Genomic DNA, 14,954 nt, shown 5'->3' with positions numbered 1-14,954 from the left:
CTACTAAAACTACGAAATAAATTAGCCGAGAGTGATGGCGCGCGCCTGTAATCCCAGCTACCCGGGTGGCTGACGCACGAGAATCGCTTGAACCCGGAGGTTGGAGTGAGCCGAGATCGTGCCACTGGACGGCGACAGAGCGAGACTCTATCTCAAAAAGAAAAAAAAAAAGAAGAAGAACAAATCTAATGTGAGATTTTTATATAACTTTTTCTTCTTTCCTCTTTTTTGTTTTTTCGAGTCACAATATTACTCTATCGCCCAGGCTGGAGTGCAGTGGCAAGATCATAGCTCATTGTAACCTGAACTCCTGGGCTCAAGCGATGCTGCGGACTCAGTCTCCTAAAGCACTGGGATGACAGGCGTGAGCCACTGTGCTGGTCGCATTTCTCATTATTTATAGAGCCAAAATAGTAGAGGTCAACATGCAGCAGGAATGACTGAGGATACACAGCCAATTTTGAAGTTTGGGAACTCAAAAAACTGCAGGAATGGGGGACAACCTGAAGGTGGAGAAAAATGACATTAAGGGTCTTTTCCAGCTTTTGAAGCTATTTGCCTGTATATAGACTTAAAAGAAGAGGAGGGAGCACTTTAAATGAGGGGCTAGGAGGCATAGGCTGCAGAGTCAGTTCATTTCAAAGTTGATATCTCTACAATTCAACGACAAAAAGACAACCAAATTAAAAAATAACACAGAAGAGTAAGGTAAGTCTCCATTAAACACAGGAAAGAGACTGGAAAACTCCTCTTTGGATCCTGTCTATAGTCGCAGGTGAAATAAAAGAAATAAAAGGAGAGAAAAATGGGCAAAAGACTTGAATAGACCTTTCCCCAAAGAAGATATACAAATGGCCAAGAAGCACATGAAAAGATGCTCGCCATCATTAGTCATTAAGGAAATGCAAATCAAGTTGATAAAATGCCACTTCACACCCACTAGGGTGGCTAAAATTAAAACAAACAAAAAGCAGAAAATGAGCGTTGGTAAGGGTGTGGAGAAATTGGAACCCTCAGATATTGCTGGTGGGAATGTAACATGCTACAGCTGCTGTGGAAAACAGTGGCAGTTCCTCAATAAACTAAACATAAAATTAGCATATGATTCAGCAATTTTACTCCTGGGTATATACCCAATACAATTGTAAACAGACATTCAAACAAAAACTCATACACGAATGTTTATTTTTAGCAGCACTATTCACAATTGCCAAAAGTAGAAGCAACTCAAATGTCCATCAACCCATGAATGGGTGAACAAAATGTGGTATATTTACACAGTGGAATAGTATTAAGCAATAAAAAGGAATGAATGTGTGCTACAACATAGATGAACCTTGAAACCATTAAGCTAAGTGAAATAAACCAGATACAAAGGGCACATATTATGTAATCCTATTTATTCCAAATAACCAGAATAGACAAATCTATAGAGACAAAAAGCAGTTTAGTGGATAAGTGATTGCCAGGAGTCTGGAGATTAAGGGAGAGGATGGAAAGTAACTAATGGGTTCAGGGTTTCCTTTTAGGCAATGAAAATGTTCTAGAACTAGGTAGTGGTGATGGTTGCACAATATTGTCTACATATTAATGTTATTAATAGTAAATTTTATGTTATGTATATTTTACTATTTTTATTTATTTTTTGTTTATTTATTTATTTTTTTTTTGGAGATGGAGTCTCACTCTGTCTCCTAGGCCAGAGTGCAATGGCATGATCTTGGCTCACTGCAATCTCTGCCTCGCAGGTTCAAATGATTCTCCTGCCTCAGCCTCCCAAGTAGCTGGGAGTACAGGCACCAGCCACTATGCCTGGCTAATTTTTTGTATTTTTAGTAGAGATGGGCTTTCACCATGTTGGCCAGGCTGGTCTCAAACTCTGACCTCATGTGATCCACCTGCCTCGGCCTCCCAAAGTGCTGGGATTACAGGTGTGAGCCACCGCGCCGGGCCTACTATTTTTAAAAATTGATATTTCTAGGATGGATCCCTCCTCCTAAACTCCAGACTTATTTATAACTGCCTCAAAATATCTAATGGACATTTCAATCTTAGTGTGATGGTTAGTTTTCTATCAACTTGGCTAGGTTATACCACCTAGTTATTCAATCTAACACTATATAGTGTGATGGTTAGTTTTCTATCAACTCGGCTAGGTTATACCACCTAGTTATTCAATCTAACACTAATATAGACCAGGCACAGTGGCTCACACCTGTAATCTCAGCACTTTGGGAGGCAGAGGCGGGTGGATCACTTGAGATCAGGAGTTCGAGACCAGCCTGACCAACATGGGGAAACCCTGTCTCTACTAAAAAGAAAAAAATACAAAAATTAGCCAGCTGTGGTGGCACGTGCCTGTAGTCCCAGCTACTTGAGAGGCTGAGGCATGAGAATCACTTGAACCCAAGACGTACAGGTTGCAGTGAGCCCAGATTGCACCACTGTACTCCAGCCTGGGCAATAGAAGGAGACTCTGTCTCAAAAAACAAACAAACAAAAATCCCACTAATATAGATGTTGCTATAAAGGTTATTTTGCTGGCACAGTTAACATCTAGTCAGCTGACTATAAGTAAAGGAGATTGTCTCAATAATGTTGGTGGGCCTCATCTAATGGTTTGAAAAGCCTGAAGAGCAAAACCGAGGTTTCCCTGAGGAAGAAATTCTGCATTAAGACTGTAACATCACCTCCTGCCCCCAGAGTTCCCAGCCTGCAGGCCTGCGCTACAGATTTCAGACTTGCCAGCTCCTACAATCAAATAGCCAGTTCCTTGAAAAAAGAAAAAAGAAATATGCAGGCCAGGTGCAGTGGCTCATACCTGTAATCCCAGCACTTTGGGAGGCCAAGATGGACAGATCACTTGAGGTCGGGAGTTCAAGACCAGTCTGGCCATCATGGCGAAACCGTGTGTCTACTAAAAATACAAAAATTAGCTGGGCATGGTGGCATGTGCCTGTAATCTTGGTCACTCAAGAGGCTGAGGCATGAGAATTGCTTGAACACGGGAGGCAGAGGTTGCAGTGAGCTGAGATTATGCCACTGCACTCCAGCTTGGGCGATAAAATGAGACTCTGTCTCAAAAAAGAAAAAGAAAAACTTGTGGCCGGGCTCGGTGGCTCAAGCCTGTAATCCCAGCACTTTGGGAGGCCGAGGTGGGTGGATCATGAGGTCAGGAGATCGAGACCATCCTGGCGAACACAGTGAAACCCCGTCTCTACTAAAAAATACAAAAAACCAGCCGGGCGAGGTGGCGGGCGCCTGTAGTCCCAGCTACTCTGGAGGCTGAGGCAGGAGAATGGCATAAACCCGGGAGGCGGAGCTTGCAGTGAGCTGAGATCGGTCCACTGCACTCCAGCCTGGGTGACAGAGCTAGACTCAGTCTCAAAAAAAAAAAAAAAAAAAAAAAAAAACTTGTATATGTATATAAATGCTCTGGCTAGGCACGGTTGCTCATGCCTGTAATCCTAGCACTTTGGGAGGCTGAGGCGGGCGGATCAAGAGTTTAGGAGTTTGAGACCAGCCTGACCAACATAGTGAAACCTCGTCTCTACTAAAAATACAGAAATTAGCCGGGCTCGGTGGCTCAAGCCTGTAATCCCAGCACTTTGGGAGGCCGAGACGGGTGGATCACGAGGTCAGGAGATCGAGACCATCCTGGCTAACACGGTGAAACCCCGTCTCTACTAAAAAAATACAAAAAAATGAGCCGGGCGAGGTGGCGGGCGCCTGTAGTCCCAGCTACTCGGGAGGCTGAGGCAGGAGAATGGCGGGAACCCGGGAGGCGGAGCTTGCAGTGAGCCGAGATTGCGCCACTGCACTCCAGCCCGGGCGACAGAGCGAGACTCCGTCTCAAAAACAAAACAAAAACAGAAATTAGCCAGGCGTGGTGGTGGGTGCCTATAGTCCCAGCTATTCAGGAGGCTGAGGCATGAGAATGGCATGAACCCGGGAGGCGAAGGTTGCAGTGAGCCAAGTCGCGCCACTGCACTCCAGCCTGGGTGATAGAGCAAGACTCTGTTACAAAAAAAAAAAAAAAAAAAAAAAAAAAAAAAAAAAAAAAAAAAAAAAAAAAGGCCGGGCGCAGTGGCTCAAGCCTGTAATCCCAGCACTTTGGGAGGCCGAAGCGGGTGGATCCCGAGGTCAGGAGATCGAGACCATCCTGGCTAACATGGTGAAACCCCGTCTCTACTAAAAATACAAAAAACTAGCCGGGCGTGGTGGCGGGCGCCTGTAGTCCCAGCTACTCGGAGGCTGAGGCAGGAGAATGGCGTAAACCCGGAAGGCGGAGCTTGCAGTGAGCCGCGATCGCTCCACTGCACTCTAGCCTGGGTGACACAGGGAGACTCCGTCTCAACTCTAGCCTGAGTGACACAGCGAGACTCCGTCTCAAAAAAAAAAAAAAAAAAAAAAAGCTCTGTATATAGAATATATATATTCTATATATACATAATTTACATATTATATTTTTATGTATTATAAATTTTGTATATTGTAGGAGAGTGGTCAGTGTGGTGGGAGAAATTACAGGGAAAGACACAAACCTTCTTGGAAGGCCAGGAGGTTTTGCAAAAGCTTTCAAAGAAAATTTGGCTGAAGGCAGCCAATTCTCTCATTCAAAGCCTGAGAGCAAAGGGCAGATAACAAGGGAATGTAAAGGAACTTATCTAGATAAATTTGTTTACTCCTGCCTCCAGAAACCAACCTTTGATCATTTGCACACAGGACTGGTCTCTACTTGGGGGGTTGACAATGTTTATTACCCATAAATTGTGTTTGCTCCAAGCCTTTGTCATTAAATCTGTACTAAATAAATGTGAACATCACCGGCTTAGCGGGGCTGCGAACTCTCTTCAGCCCCTAGTGCTGGTAGTTCCCTAGCTGGCTCTTTCACTGGACACCTATGTCTGAGTACTCCTTTCATTCATTGCTCTGGCCAGAGTCTGTGGGACAGATTTGGCAGGTGGTGCCCCATGTGAGGAATGCTGCAATGGATCGCAGTGGAACCCTCAAAAACAAAGGTGAAGAGACTGTGCAGTCAGTAAGTCAGTAAGTCATTGGTGCCTGCTCAGGATTTCCAAATTCGAGGGAATTGTTCACACTAGGGTTTTATCATGGACAACAGTTGTATCAGCTCAAGAGCAGCAGTATATAAAAGTGTTGAAACATGGCCTGGCGCGGTGGCTTACGCCTGTAATCCCAGCACTTTGGGAGGCCGAGGTGGGCAGATCATGAGGTCAGGAGATCGAGGCCATCCTGGCTAACTCGGTGAAACCCCGTCTCTACTAAAAATACAAAAAATTAGCCAGGCGTGGTGGCGGGCGCCTATAGTCCCAGCTGCTCGGGAGGCTGAGGCAGGAGAATGGCGGGAACCCGGGAGGTGGAGCTTGCAGTGAGCCGAGATGGCACCACTGCACTCCAGCCTGGGTGAGAGTGAGACTCCGTCTCAAAAAAAAAAAAAAAAAAAAAAAAAAGTATTGAAAAGGCTGCTTAAAGCTAGCGGAGCCTCGGTTTCACAGGCTTAATTAAGGGACCTAATGCAAACTGTTGTTTCCCATAACCCATGATTCCCAGAAGAAGGCACACTAGACGTAGAGCTCTGGGAACAAGTGGGAAGAAATCTTAACATTATGCACAAGGGTAACGGGTCCAAGTAACATCTCTAATGTTATGGGCGTTAGGGCTGCTTTGGCCCCGCTCTACACAGAAGAGCCTAAAAAGGGAAGGGAGAAGAAACCGCCACCTTCCTAACTGCCTCCCTCTCCCTCAGCCCTGCTATCACCAGGCAAAAATACCTGAGCCCTCTCCTCCAATAAATTGGAAAAAAGACAAGGGATATGTTACAGCTATGGGACCCTATCTTAGGCAAGTGGCATTAGAAGGGGAGCTCTTAGCCTGCCTGGTAATGCAAGATTGACAAGGCAATCAGTTACATTAACCCATTTATTTTGGTGCTTATAAAGAGATAAGAAAAAGCATTAGAGAAAACAGAGCTGCTAGCCCATTTACAAAAGGATTAATTGAGGCCATAGCAGACAACTTCTGTATGACCCAATGGGACTGGTCAATGCTAGCAAAAACAACTTTAAACACCAGTTAATACCTCCTCTGGAGGGCAGAATTTGATGAATTATGTAAACAACAAACCCTTTTCTAGTAATGGCCACTGTTATACCTCCCCTACCCCTAACATTGGCTCTTCCCAAAAGGTCTGGCAAATGGAGACTTTTGCGTGACTTACGGGTTATCATTGCTAATTTGCAACCTATGGGGCCCCTTCAACAGGGGCAGGTGCCTGTAATCCCAGCTATTCAGGACACTGAGCCAGGAGAATCACTTGAACCTGGAGGCAGAGGTTGCAGGGAGCCGAGGTCACGCTACTGCAGCACTCCAGCCTGGGTGACAGAGTGGCTCATGCCTGTAATCCCAGCACTTTGGGAGGCCAAGGAGTGAGAGGATTGCTTAAGTCCAGGAGTTCAAGAACAGTCTGGGAAACATAATAAGATCCTATCTCTATAAAAAAATAAAAAATTAGCCAGACATGGTAGCACATGCCTATAGTCCCACCCACTCGGGAGGCTAAGCAGGAAGCTCATTTGAGCCCAAGAGCTTGAGGGTGCAGTGAGCTACAGTCGCGTCACTGCACTCCAGCCTAGGCAACAGAGTGAGACCCTGTCTCAAAAAAAAAAAAAAAAAAAAAAAAATTGTAGACACCCTTCCCACTCCCAAACTGCTTTCCCCAGATCCATTTTTTCCCTACAGTACATCACCATCTAATGTACCCTACCTAGCTTACTTATTTATACAGTTGAAACTTGACCAACATTAATTTTAATTACATAAGTCCACTTTTAAGCATATTTATTTTTGTTTTTGAGACAGAGTCTTGCTCTGTCACCCAGGCTGGAGTGCAGTGGTGTGATCTTGGCTCCCTGCAACCTCCGCCTCCCAGGTTCAAGCAATTCTACTGCCTCAGCCTCCCAAGTAGCTGGAATTATAGGCATATGCTACCACACCTGGCTAAATTTTGTATTTTTAGTAGAGACGGGGTTTCACCATGTTGGCCAGGCTGGTCTTGAACTCCTGACCTCAGGTGATCCTCCCGCCTCAGCCTCCCAAAGTGTTAGGATTACAGGCGTGAGCCACTGCACCCGGCTTAAGCAGATTTTCTACTGCCTCTGCCCTGAGACAGCAGGACCAACCCCCTCCTCTTTCTCCTCCTCCTCAGCCTACTCAGCCAACATTTGTGATGATCCACTTCCACTTAATGAATAGTACATATATTTTATTTTACATATTATTATTATTATTAGAGACAGGGGATTACTCTGTTGCCCCAGCTGGATTGCAGTGGCATGATCATAGTTCACTGCAGCCTCAAATTCCTGTGCTGAAACAATCCTCCCACCTCAGCCTCCTGAGTAGCTGGGATTATGGGCATGGGCTACCTACCATATGTGGCTTATATACATATATATATGTATATATATACAGGTAGAGATGGCTAAGAGGGGTGGGGTGTGGGCATGGTGGCTCATGCCTGTAATCCCAGCATTTGGGGAGGCTGAGGGAGGGGTGTTGCTTGAAGCCAGGAGTTCGGGACAGCCTGGGCAATATAGTGAGACCCCATCTCTAAAAAAAAAAAAAAAATAGCCGGGTGTGGTGGCATGTGCCTGTAGTCCTAGCTACTCAGGAGGCTGAGGCAGGAGAATCCCTTAAGCCCAGGAGTATGAGGCTGCAGTGAGCTAGGATTGCGCCATTGCACTCCAGACTGGGTGACAGTGAGACTCCATCTCTCATTTTAAAAAATAAATATATACTTGTTAGACTGGGTGCGGTGGCTCACACCTGTAATCTCAGCACTTTGGGAGGCCGAGGCGGGCGAATCAGCTGAGTCCAGGAGTTCCAGACCCACCTGGCCAATATGGCGAAAGCATGTTTCTACTAAAAATACAAAAATTAGCTGGGTGTGGTGGCAGGTGCCTGTAGTTCCAGCTACTCAGGAGGCTGAGGCAGGATAATTGCTTGAACCCAGGAGGCAGAGGCTGCAGGGAGCTGAGATTGTGCCACTGCACCCCAGCCTGGGCGACAGAGCGAGACTCTGTCTCAAAAAAAAAAAAAAAAACACACACACACACACACACACACACACACACACACACACACACAGTGGCGCAATCTTGGCTCACTGCAGGCTCCGCCTCCCGGGTTCAAGTGATTCTCTTACCTTAGCCTCCAGAGTAGCTGGGACTATAGGTACCTGCCACCACGCCTGGCTAATTTTTTGTACTTTTAGTAGAAACCGGGTCTCGCTATGTTGGCCAGGCTGGTCTTGAACTCCTGACCTCGGGTGATCCACCTGCCTCGGCCTCCCAAAATGCTGAGATTACAGGCTTGATCCACTGTGCCTGGCCTTTTTTTTTTTTTTTTTTTTTTTTGGCTAAGCGGGTATGTTGCATGCTTTTTTTTTTTTTATCACGATTTAAATTTTTTAAAAATTTAAGAACCCACAACAGAAGAAAATTGTGAGAATGGGGTGGTCAATGTGTGAGGGGTACACAGACACCGATGTCAAATTTGGCATTATGGGTTTATGGGTAGTCTTTGAGAGAGCCATTTAGCAGAAAGGTAGGGAAAGAAGCCAGACCTCAGGGGATTGGAGAGAGCTCAGGTGACACTGGAGGGAGGTGGGGGCAGCCAGAATGGAACCGCTCCCATGTTTGGTGGTACCAGGAAAGAAAGACTGAGTGGGGGTGACGTGAATGGATAGAGTTTGGGGAAAGATTTGTTTTGTTGTTTTTTTATGTAGAGAACGCCTGAACACACCTGTAGGTGGGAGAGGAGAGATGAAAGATGAGGAAATGGGTAAAGCGAGTGGGGATGCTGGAGGTCGGATGGTTAGAGAACAGATCCCTAGCAGTGATGGGCTGAGAGATGTGCTGGTTAGCCTTGGTGGAAGAGGGACCTGTGCCTTTGTGACAGAGGGGAGAGGAGGAAGGTGGTGTGGAGGTGTATGGAGCATTATCAGATATTGAGAAGGATGTGGCCAGGATGGGGGTGGATGCACAGCCTTTCTATAAATTCATCTACCAACAGTTGAAGCCAACTGCTGCAGTGGGGAAGCGGGGCTGAGTTGGAGTCACGAGAAGTGTGGGAGAGCTGTGGACAGCAACTGTGGGGGCCGCAACAGGGGAGTTAGTGATGGATGAGGTATCGCCTGTCTAGCAGACGGATACAAGCTGAGCCTGGTCAACATCAACCTGCGGTTGGCCCAAAAGGCAAAGTTTGCGGCACCCTCCAGCAATGCTCAGAGTGGAGGAAAGAGCTGTGGGCTGGTTCTGGGTGCGGAGCTGGCAGGGCAGAGGAGGTAGTCTGAAGTCGGAGAGAACAATCACCCCACAAACCTAGGCCTCCTCCCAACTGATGTGCTTGGACTGCTTGCTCCCTTGACATCCCAGCAATTCTCTGCCAGAGCCCTCTGCTCCAACAAACACATCGCCCATCATACATAAGCTTTGTCTTTTTAATAAAAAATAAACAGTCTCTGACAAGCAGTTTTCTGAATCCCAAAACAAAAGAAAAGGGAGGGGGAGAGGTCAAGGGGTCAGCTAGGGTAAAGGAGTGAACAAGGCTCAGATTACCCCTACCATTATCCCAGGGCAGAAGGGATCACAGTCTGCCCCAACTGAAGCAAGAAGGAAGGTGGTCAGACTTCAGGAAAGACTTCCTGGGAGTCAGTGGTGCATGTCTGGTAAGGGAAGCAGGAGGGAGCAGATCCCTGCACGACCCTGGGAGAGGGGAGTGTTGGTGTTCAAAGTGGCAACTTCAGAGTTGAGTTTCCAGGAGCGGCATGTTAGCATATGGTTGTTTAGATGTTTGGTGTTCATTACCATAGTGTCCTGGGACAGGCAGGTTTTTTAGGGTCTCTTGGAACACTGTGTCTCTGGAGGGTCCCTGGAATGGCCAGAACTGAAGGATCCTCTCCAGGTTCTTCAATATCAGCGCAGGAGCAGGTCTGGGGGTAACCCCCACCCTGTTAGAGAGCTCGTGTGCTTGGTAGAAGGGAGTCCCATAGGGGAGGCAGACTGCTTCGCATCACCCTGCTGAGTGCCATCGGTGATGCAGAGTAGCAGAAGCTCCTCTCAGGGGAGAAAGGTGGTCTTTTGTGCTGCTCTCATCCTAGTCAAGGCTGTGCTGGGGCCACCCAGCCAGCATGGCCAGGTGCCTGCCCTGCAGCCCCAGCCTGTGCCTAGAGTTTAAGCCACCTCAGTGCCTAGGCAGTTGTCAGCGTCCACATCACTGGCAGAGGTCCTGCATTCCTTGGGGGACTGGAGGTGTTGCTCTCTGCTCAATGGGGCCTTCTCCCCAGGGGGCAGGGTCTCGCAGCCCTGAACCTTGCCCCGAGCCCGGAGTGCTCCCAGTGGGGAGGCCAGGAGGATGATGAGGGCTCCTGAAAGCACTAAGGCGAGGAGGACAGTGACAGTGACAAAGTGGGGCCAGTAGGACCGCTGGGCAGCCAGGGCGGTCCCACCACTGACCCTGGTCAACGGGACCTCCACGTGCTCCCGGGGGATGCCTGCCAGTTCAGGATCCAGGGCCAGGGACTGGTCCTGGCTGTCCACCCAGTAGGAGACCACAGGGTATGAAAAGCCATTCTCAGTTGCCCAGCACTGGTAGAGACCTCCAACTCCATCCTGCACTATGAGCAAGAGGGAGCCATTGTAGACAGTGGAAGAGGCTTCTGGGACTGCTGCTGGGCCATGACTCCAGTAGTAAGAGGCCAAGGCTGACAGGTGGGGGCACGGGAGCTCCAGGAAGGAGTTGGGGACAGCCAGAACTTCTTTAACTATAGAAGAAAAGGAGCAAAAGGTTAAGGGACGGGTGAAGGACGGAGACAGGAGGGAGTCTCTAACCTATCTTTGGACCCCAGCCCTTTTATTTTTCTGAGGCAGGGTCTGGCTCTATTGCCCAGGTTGGGGTGCAGTGGCGCAATCTCAGCTCACTGCAACCTCTGCCTCCTGGGCTCAAGCCATCCTTCCACCCCAGCCTCCCGAGTAGCTGGGACTACAGGTATGTCTTTCCACGTCTGGTTAATTTTTGTAGAGATGGGGTTTTACCATGTTGCCAGGCTGGTCTCAAACTCATGAGCTCAAACAATGGTAGAAGAGAGTACCGCCTCAGCCTCCCAAAGCGCTGGGATTACAGGCGTGAGCCACCGCGCCCGGCCAGCCTGAACCCTAACTCTTAACTCCAACTTCTATTTCAACTTCCAAAATCAAATTTCACTCCTCCTTCATTTCCAGTCTGGACCCCAGACTAAGCCCCAGTCCACTTTACTCCAACTCTGACACCAAAATCAACTGCAGCCTCAATCCTGAATCCCAGCTCGGCCTCCAGCTCAGAATTCCTGTCCCTCTTCCCTATAGCCAGGACCCAAATCCATCCCAACTCGGGTGTTCAGATCTCAAGGCAGGCAGGTGCTGGGGGAGGAAATTGGAGCAGGAATGCCCACCCCTGCCCAAAAGTCTTCCAGAGCCTTTGCACCTCCCCTGGTGAGAGGTCCTGCACTTACTGATATGCGGGCGGCTCTGAGGCCGAAGGCTCCTGCTCATGGGGCCACTGGCACATGCCCACTCTGGGTTCCCCCGCTCCATGTCCTGCTTCCAGGAGTTCCTAAGAGAGCAGAGAAAGCAAAAATTATCCCTCGAAAGAGCTAAAAGTGGGAAGAGGAAGGAGGAAGGCAGGAAGTGCAGTAGGGAAGAAGGTAGGCCAGGGGAGACTAGGAACAGAGAGGAGAGGAACCCGGGATGGTTAGAGCTGCTTCAAAACTGCCCGGAACCTCCATCCCTGGAGAAACCCACTGCAGGATGGGAGGACTCTTGGAGTGAATGTGTCAGTAGCCCCTGGACAGAGGAAGAACAGTAGCAGAAGCTGGCTGAGAAGGGTCCTGGCTGGCCATCCAGGCCACCATCCAGGACTGGCACTCACAGGGTGGGGGCAGACAGGAAGCAACAGGTTCGAGACTCAGGGTCCCAGGCACAGTGGGGATCCCGAGCAAGGACACAGTCCACACAGCTCTCATAGACGCTACAGTTGGCTCGGGGCACCCTCCAGACACCTCCTGAGAAGCCTACAAACACTGCACCCTGGAGGAGAGATGGAGATTGTCAGGGAGCCCCAGCCACATCTAGTAAAGTCCCAGCACGCCGGTGCAGGCCCAGGGAGCCAGCCCAACAGGCCCCCAGGGCCAGCCCCACTGGAAGGCCATCTGATAGTCAGGTCCCTTCCCACCTGGGTGGGGGCCAGCTGCAGGTTACGAACAGGTTCGGGGTCAGGGAACAGCTGAATCTCTTCCACCAGATGAGCACCGCTGTCCCCACTCACCACAGCCTTGTGGAGCGACCCTGTGGCTATGGGGAGACAGAGAGAGCAGAGGTCATCTCACCTCATCCACAGATCCCTTCCCAACTTCAGTGGGCCTCCTCAGCTGTAAGAAAGCGCCTTCTGAGGGTGATGCGTACTGGGCACGGGTCAACCAGACCGTTCACCTTCCTCTCTGCCATGGAGATGGCAGTCTCTTGTAAATGGCTTAAAATCCCTTGGACCTCTGTCCTTCCTTTGCAACTCCCTGACAAAACTTTATCCCTGGAGAAACCCAACTATTTCTCCATAGGCATGAAACAGTGGGCGGCTGGGTGCTTCTGTAGAAAATCACATCACCTGCCTCCTTCACTTTCATCAAGCAACTCAGGGAGGTCTACCTGGCCACCCTTTTAACAGGTGCAACCTCCTTACCTGGCATCCCTGATTCCCCTGCACACACCTCTACATGACTCAAATCTCATGATGTGCCACGTAATTTACTTATTAAGGATGCTATTGTCTGTCTCCACCCACTCCACAGACTGAGATTTTTGACTTTTTGTTCTCTGCTGTATACTCAATACATGCACAGCTGATACGGTGCCTAGTAATATGGCCTGAAGGAATGAATGAGCTTGGCAGATTTCTTCCACTGACCCTCAAGGTTATCCTCAGCCAGGCCCTGCCTGAGCAGTCGGCCTGGGCAGTCTTGCAGCATTCCCTGCTGACTCCCTCTCCCCCTTTCCACAATGGCTATTTTGTTTTTTGGGTTTTTTTTAGACAGAGTTTCACTCTTGTCACCCAGGCTGGAAGGCAGTGGCACAATCTTGGCTTATTGCAACCTCTGCCTCCTGGGTTCAAGTGATTCTCCTGCCTCAACCTCCCGAGTAGCTGGGATTACAGGTGCGTGCCACTACACATGGCTAATTTTTTTGTATTTTAGTAGAGACGGGTTTTCACCATGTTAGCCAGGCTGGTCTCGAACTCCTGACCTCAGGTGATCCACCTGCCTCGGCCTCCCAAAGTGCTGGGATGACAGGCATGAGCCACTCCACCCAGCCCACAATGGCTATTTGAATCTACCCCTCTCTCCTCAAACTTCCCACCTTTCCTGCCCCCTCACTCCCAGCTCATGATCTTGTGTCCTCCACCTACATAGAGAACACAAAAGCCTTCAAATAAGAGCTCCCTTGGCTTCTGCCCCCTGAGCCTGCACACCCACCAAGTCGCACCACGCTGCTACAACTTCACTCCCAGCCCAGCTCAGGTGCTGTCTCCCCGCCACCCACAGCTGCTCAGCTCCACATGTGTCCTGGACTCTGGCCGCCTGCTCCCTCCACAACTTTACCTGCCATGTATCCCTTCTTCTACCCATCTCTTTGCCATCCCCCTGTCTACTAGATGCTTAGTCCTTCCTGTCTATAAAACAAGAACCCTGGGGGCAAGGAGGGGGAAAAACAAAACCAAGAACCCCAGCTGGGCCCCACTCCCTGCTCCAGCCACCTCTCTCCCCTCACAGCTGAGTTTCCTGAAGGAGTGATCTCTACAATGCGGTTTCCAGCTCCCCTCCACCCACTCACCTTTCAAAATTCCTCTAACATAGCTTCCCCCCTAAGACACACAGCTCTTGATAAGGCCACCAAAGACCTCCCTGCCTGCCTCCCCCACCACACAAAGCTCAGGAAGCGTAGGGAGTGGACTGTTTTGCTCCTCTGCTGTATTTCCAAAACCTAGAAGAATGCCAGGCACATAGCAGGTGCCCAGTAAACAGCTGTTGAATGAATAAATGAATGAACTCAAGGGTTTCCCTCCTCAACCTGGGGGCAGCCCCTGCTCTAGTCCTCTGGGGGATGTCCCGGAACTCTTTACTCACTGGTTCCCAGGTACATGACAAGATGGCTGTGCCCATCAAGGCCCTGGGCTGTCTCCACTGCAAGCCGTGTATACTCCACACCAGATTTCACCAGCAGGGGCGTTCCCACCACCTGCTCATCCATCAGGAAATGGTCCTTCATGAAGGTCAAGGCCTTATCAGAGGAGGGGCCCACCGAACACTAAAGGAGGAGGGAGGCAGATCAGGTTGGTTGGCCCCTTTCCCTCAGCTCACCCTCCCACCGACGCGTGCGCTTCTCCTTCGCCCCCTCCCTCATGGCAGTCCTCATTTCAGGGTGGTGGTTAAAGCTCCGACTCTGGAGCTGCCTGGTTGTGCAACCCAGCCTCTGCTTGCCTGAGGTTCCTCAGCTGTGAAGTGGGCCTATTACCAAGACCTGCCTCATAGGCTCACTGGGAAAATGAAATGCAGTAATACATGAAAAATAATTCACACAGTGCTTGGCATGAAGCAAGCACTCAACCAATGTTAACTGTTATTATTGTTCTCCTCCTTTGCACCTCCAGCAAGGAGGCCTGGCAGCCAGCAGGAAGCAGGACGAAGGCTCCTTACAGGCAAGTACCAAATTTTATGGCTGGACATAGTGGCTCATACCTGTAATCCCAGCACTTTGGGAGATCTAGGCGGGCGAATCACCCTGAGGTCAGGAGTTCGAGACCAGCCTGGCCAACATGGTGAAACTCCGTCTCTACTAAAAATA

At 49.4% G+C, this 14,954-nt stretch overlaps 1 protein-coding gene and 1 pseudogene across 7 annotated transcripts in view; one reads left to right on the top strand and one right to left on the bottom strand.

Annotated features, from left to right (window-relative positions):
- The first annotated feature begins 631 nt into the window (after positions 1–631).
- LOC126945452 (uncharacterized) lies at positions 632–777 on the top strand (annotated as a pseudogene).
- Positions 778–9,509: 8,732 nt separating this feature from the next.
- Positions 9,510–14,954, bottom strand: part of SEMA4A (semaphorin 4A) — a 34,958-nt gene continuing 29,513 nt past the window's right edge. For all 7 annotated transcript variants that reach the window (XM_050753102.1, XM_050753116.1, XM_050753093.1 and 4 more), the window contains 5 exons: positions 14,237–14,417; positions 12,292–12,410; positions 11,989–12,146; positions 11,573–11,673; positions 9,510–10,846 (listed from right to left, as the gene is read on the bottom strand). In XM_050753102.1, the coding sequence (XP_050609059.1) occupies positions 10,257–10,846; positions 11,573–11,673; positions 11,989–12,146; positions 12,292–12,410; positions 14,237–14,417 (1,149 nt within the window). In that variant the 3' untranslated portion in view covers positions 9,510–10,256. The remainder of the gene's footprint in view (positions 10,847–11,572; positions 11,674–11,988; positions 12,147–12,291; positions 12,411–14,236; positions 14,418–14,954) is intronic.

The sequence above is a fragment of the Macaca thibetana genome, chromosome 1 (genome assembly GCF_024542745.1).
Source record: "Macaca thibetana thibetana isolate TM-01 chromosome 1, ASM2454274v1, whole genome shotgun sequence".
Taxonomy (NCBI): Eukaryota; Metazoa; Chordata; class Mammalia; order Primates; family Cercopithecidae; genus Macaca; species Macaca thibetana.
Note: the sequence above shows the minus strand (reverse complement) of the source record. Positions and strands in the feature narration are given on the sequence as shown.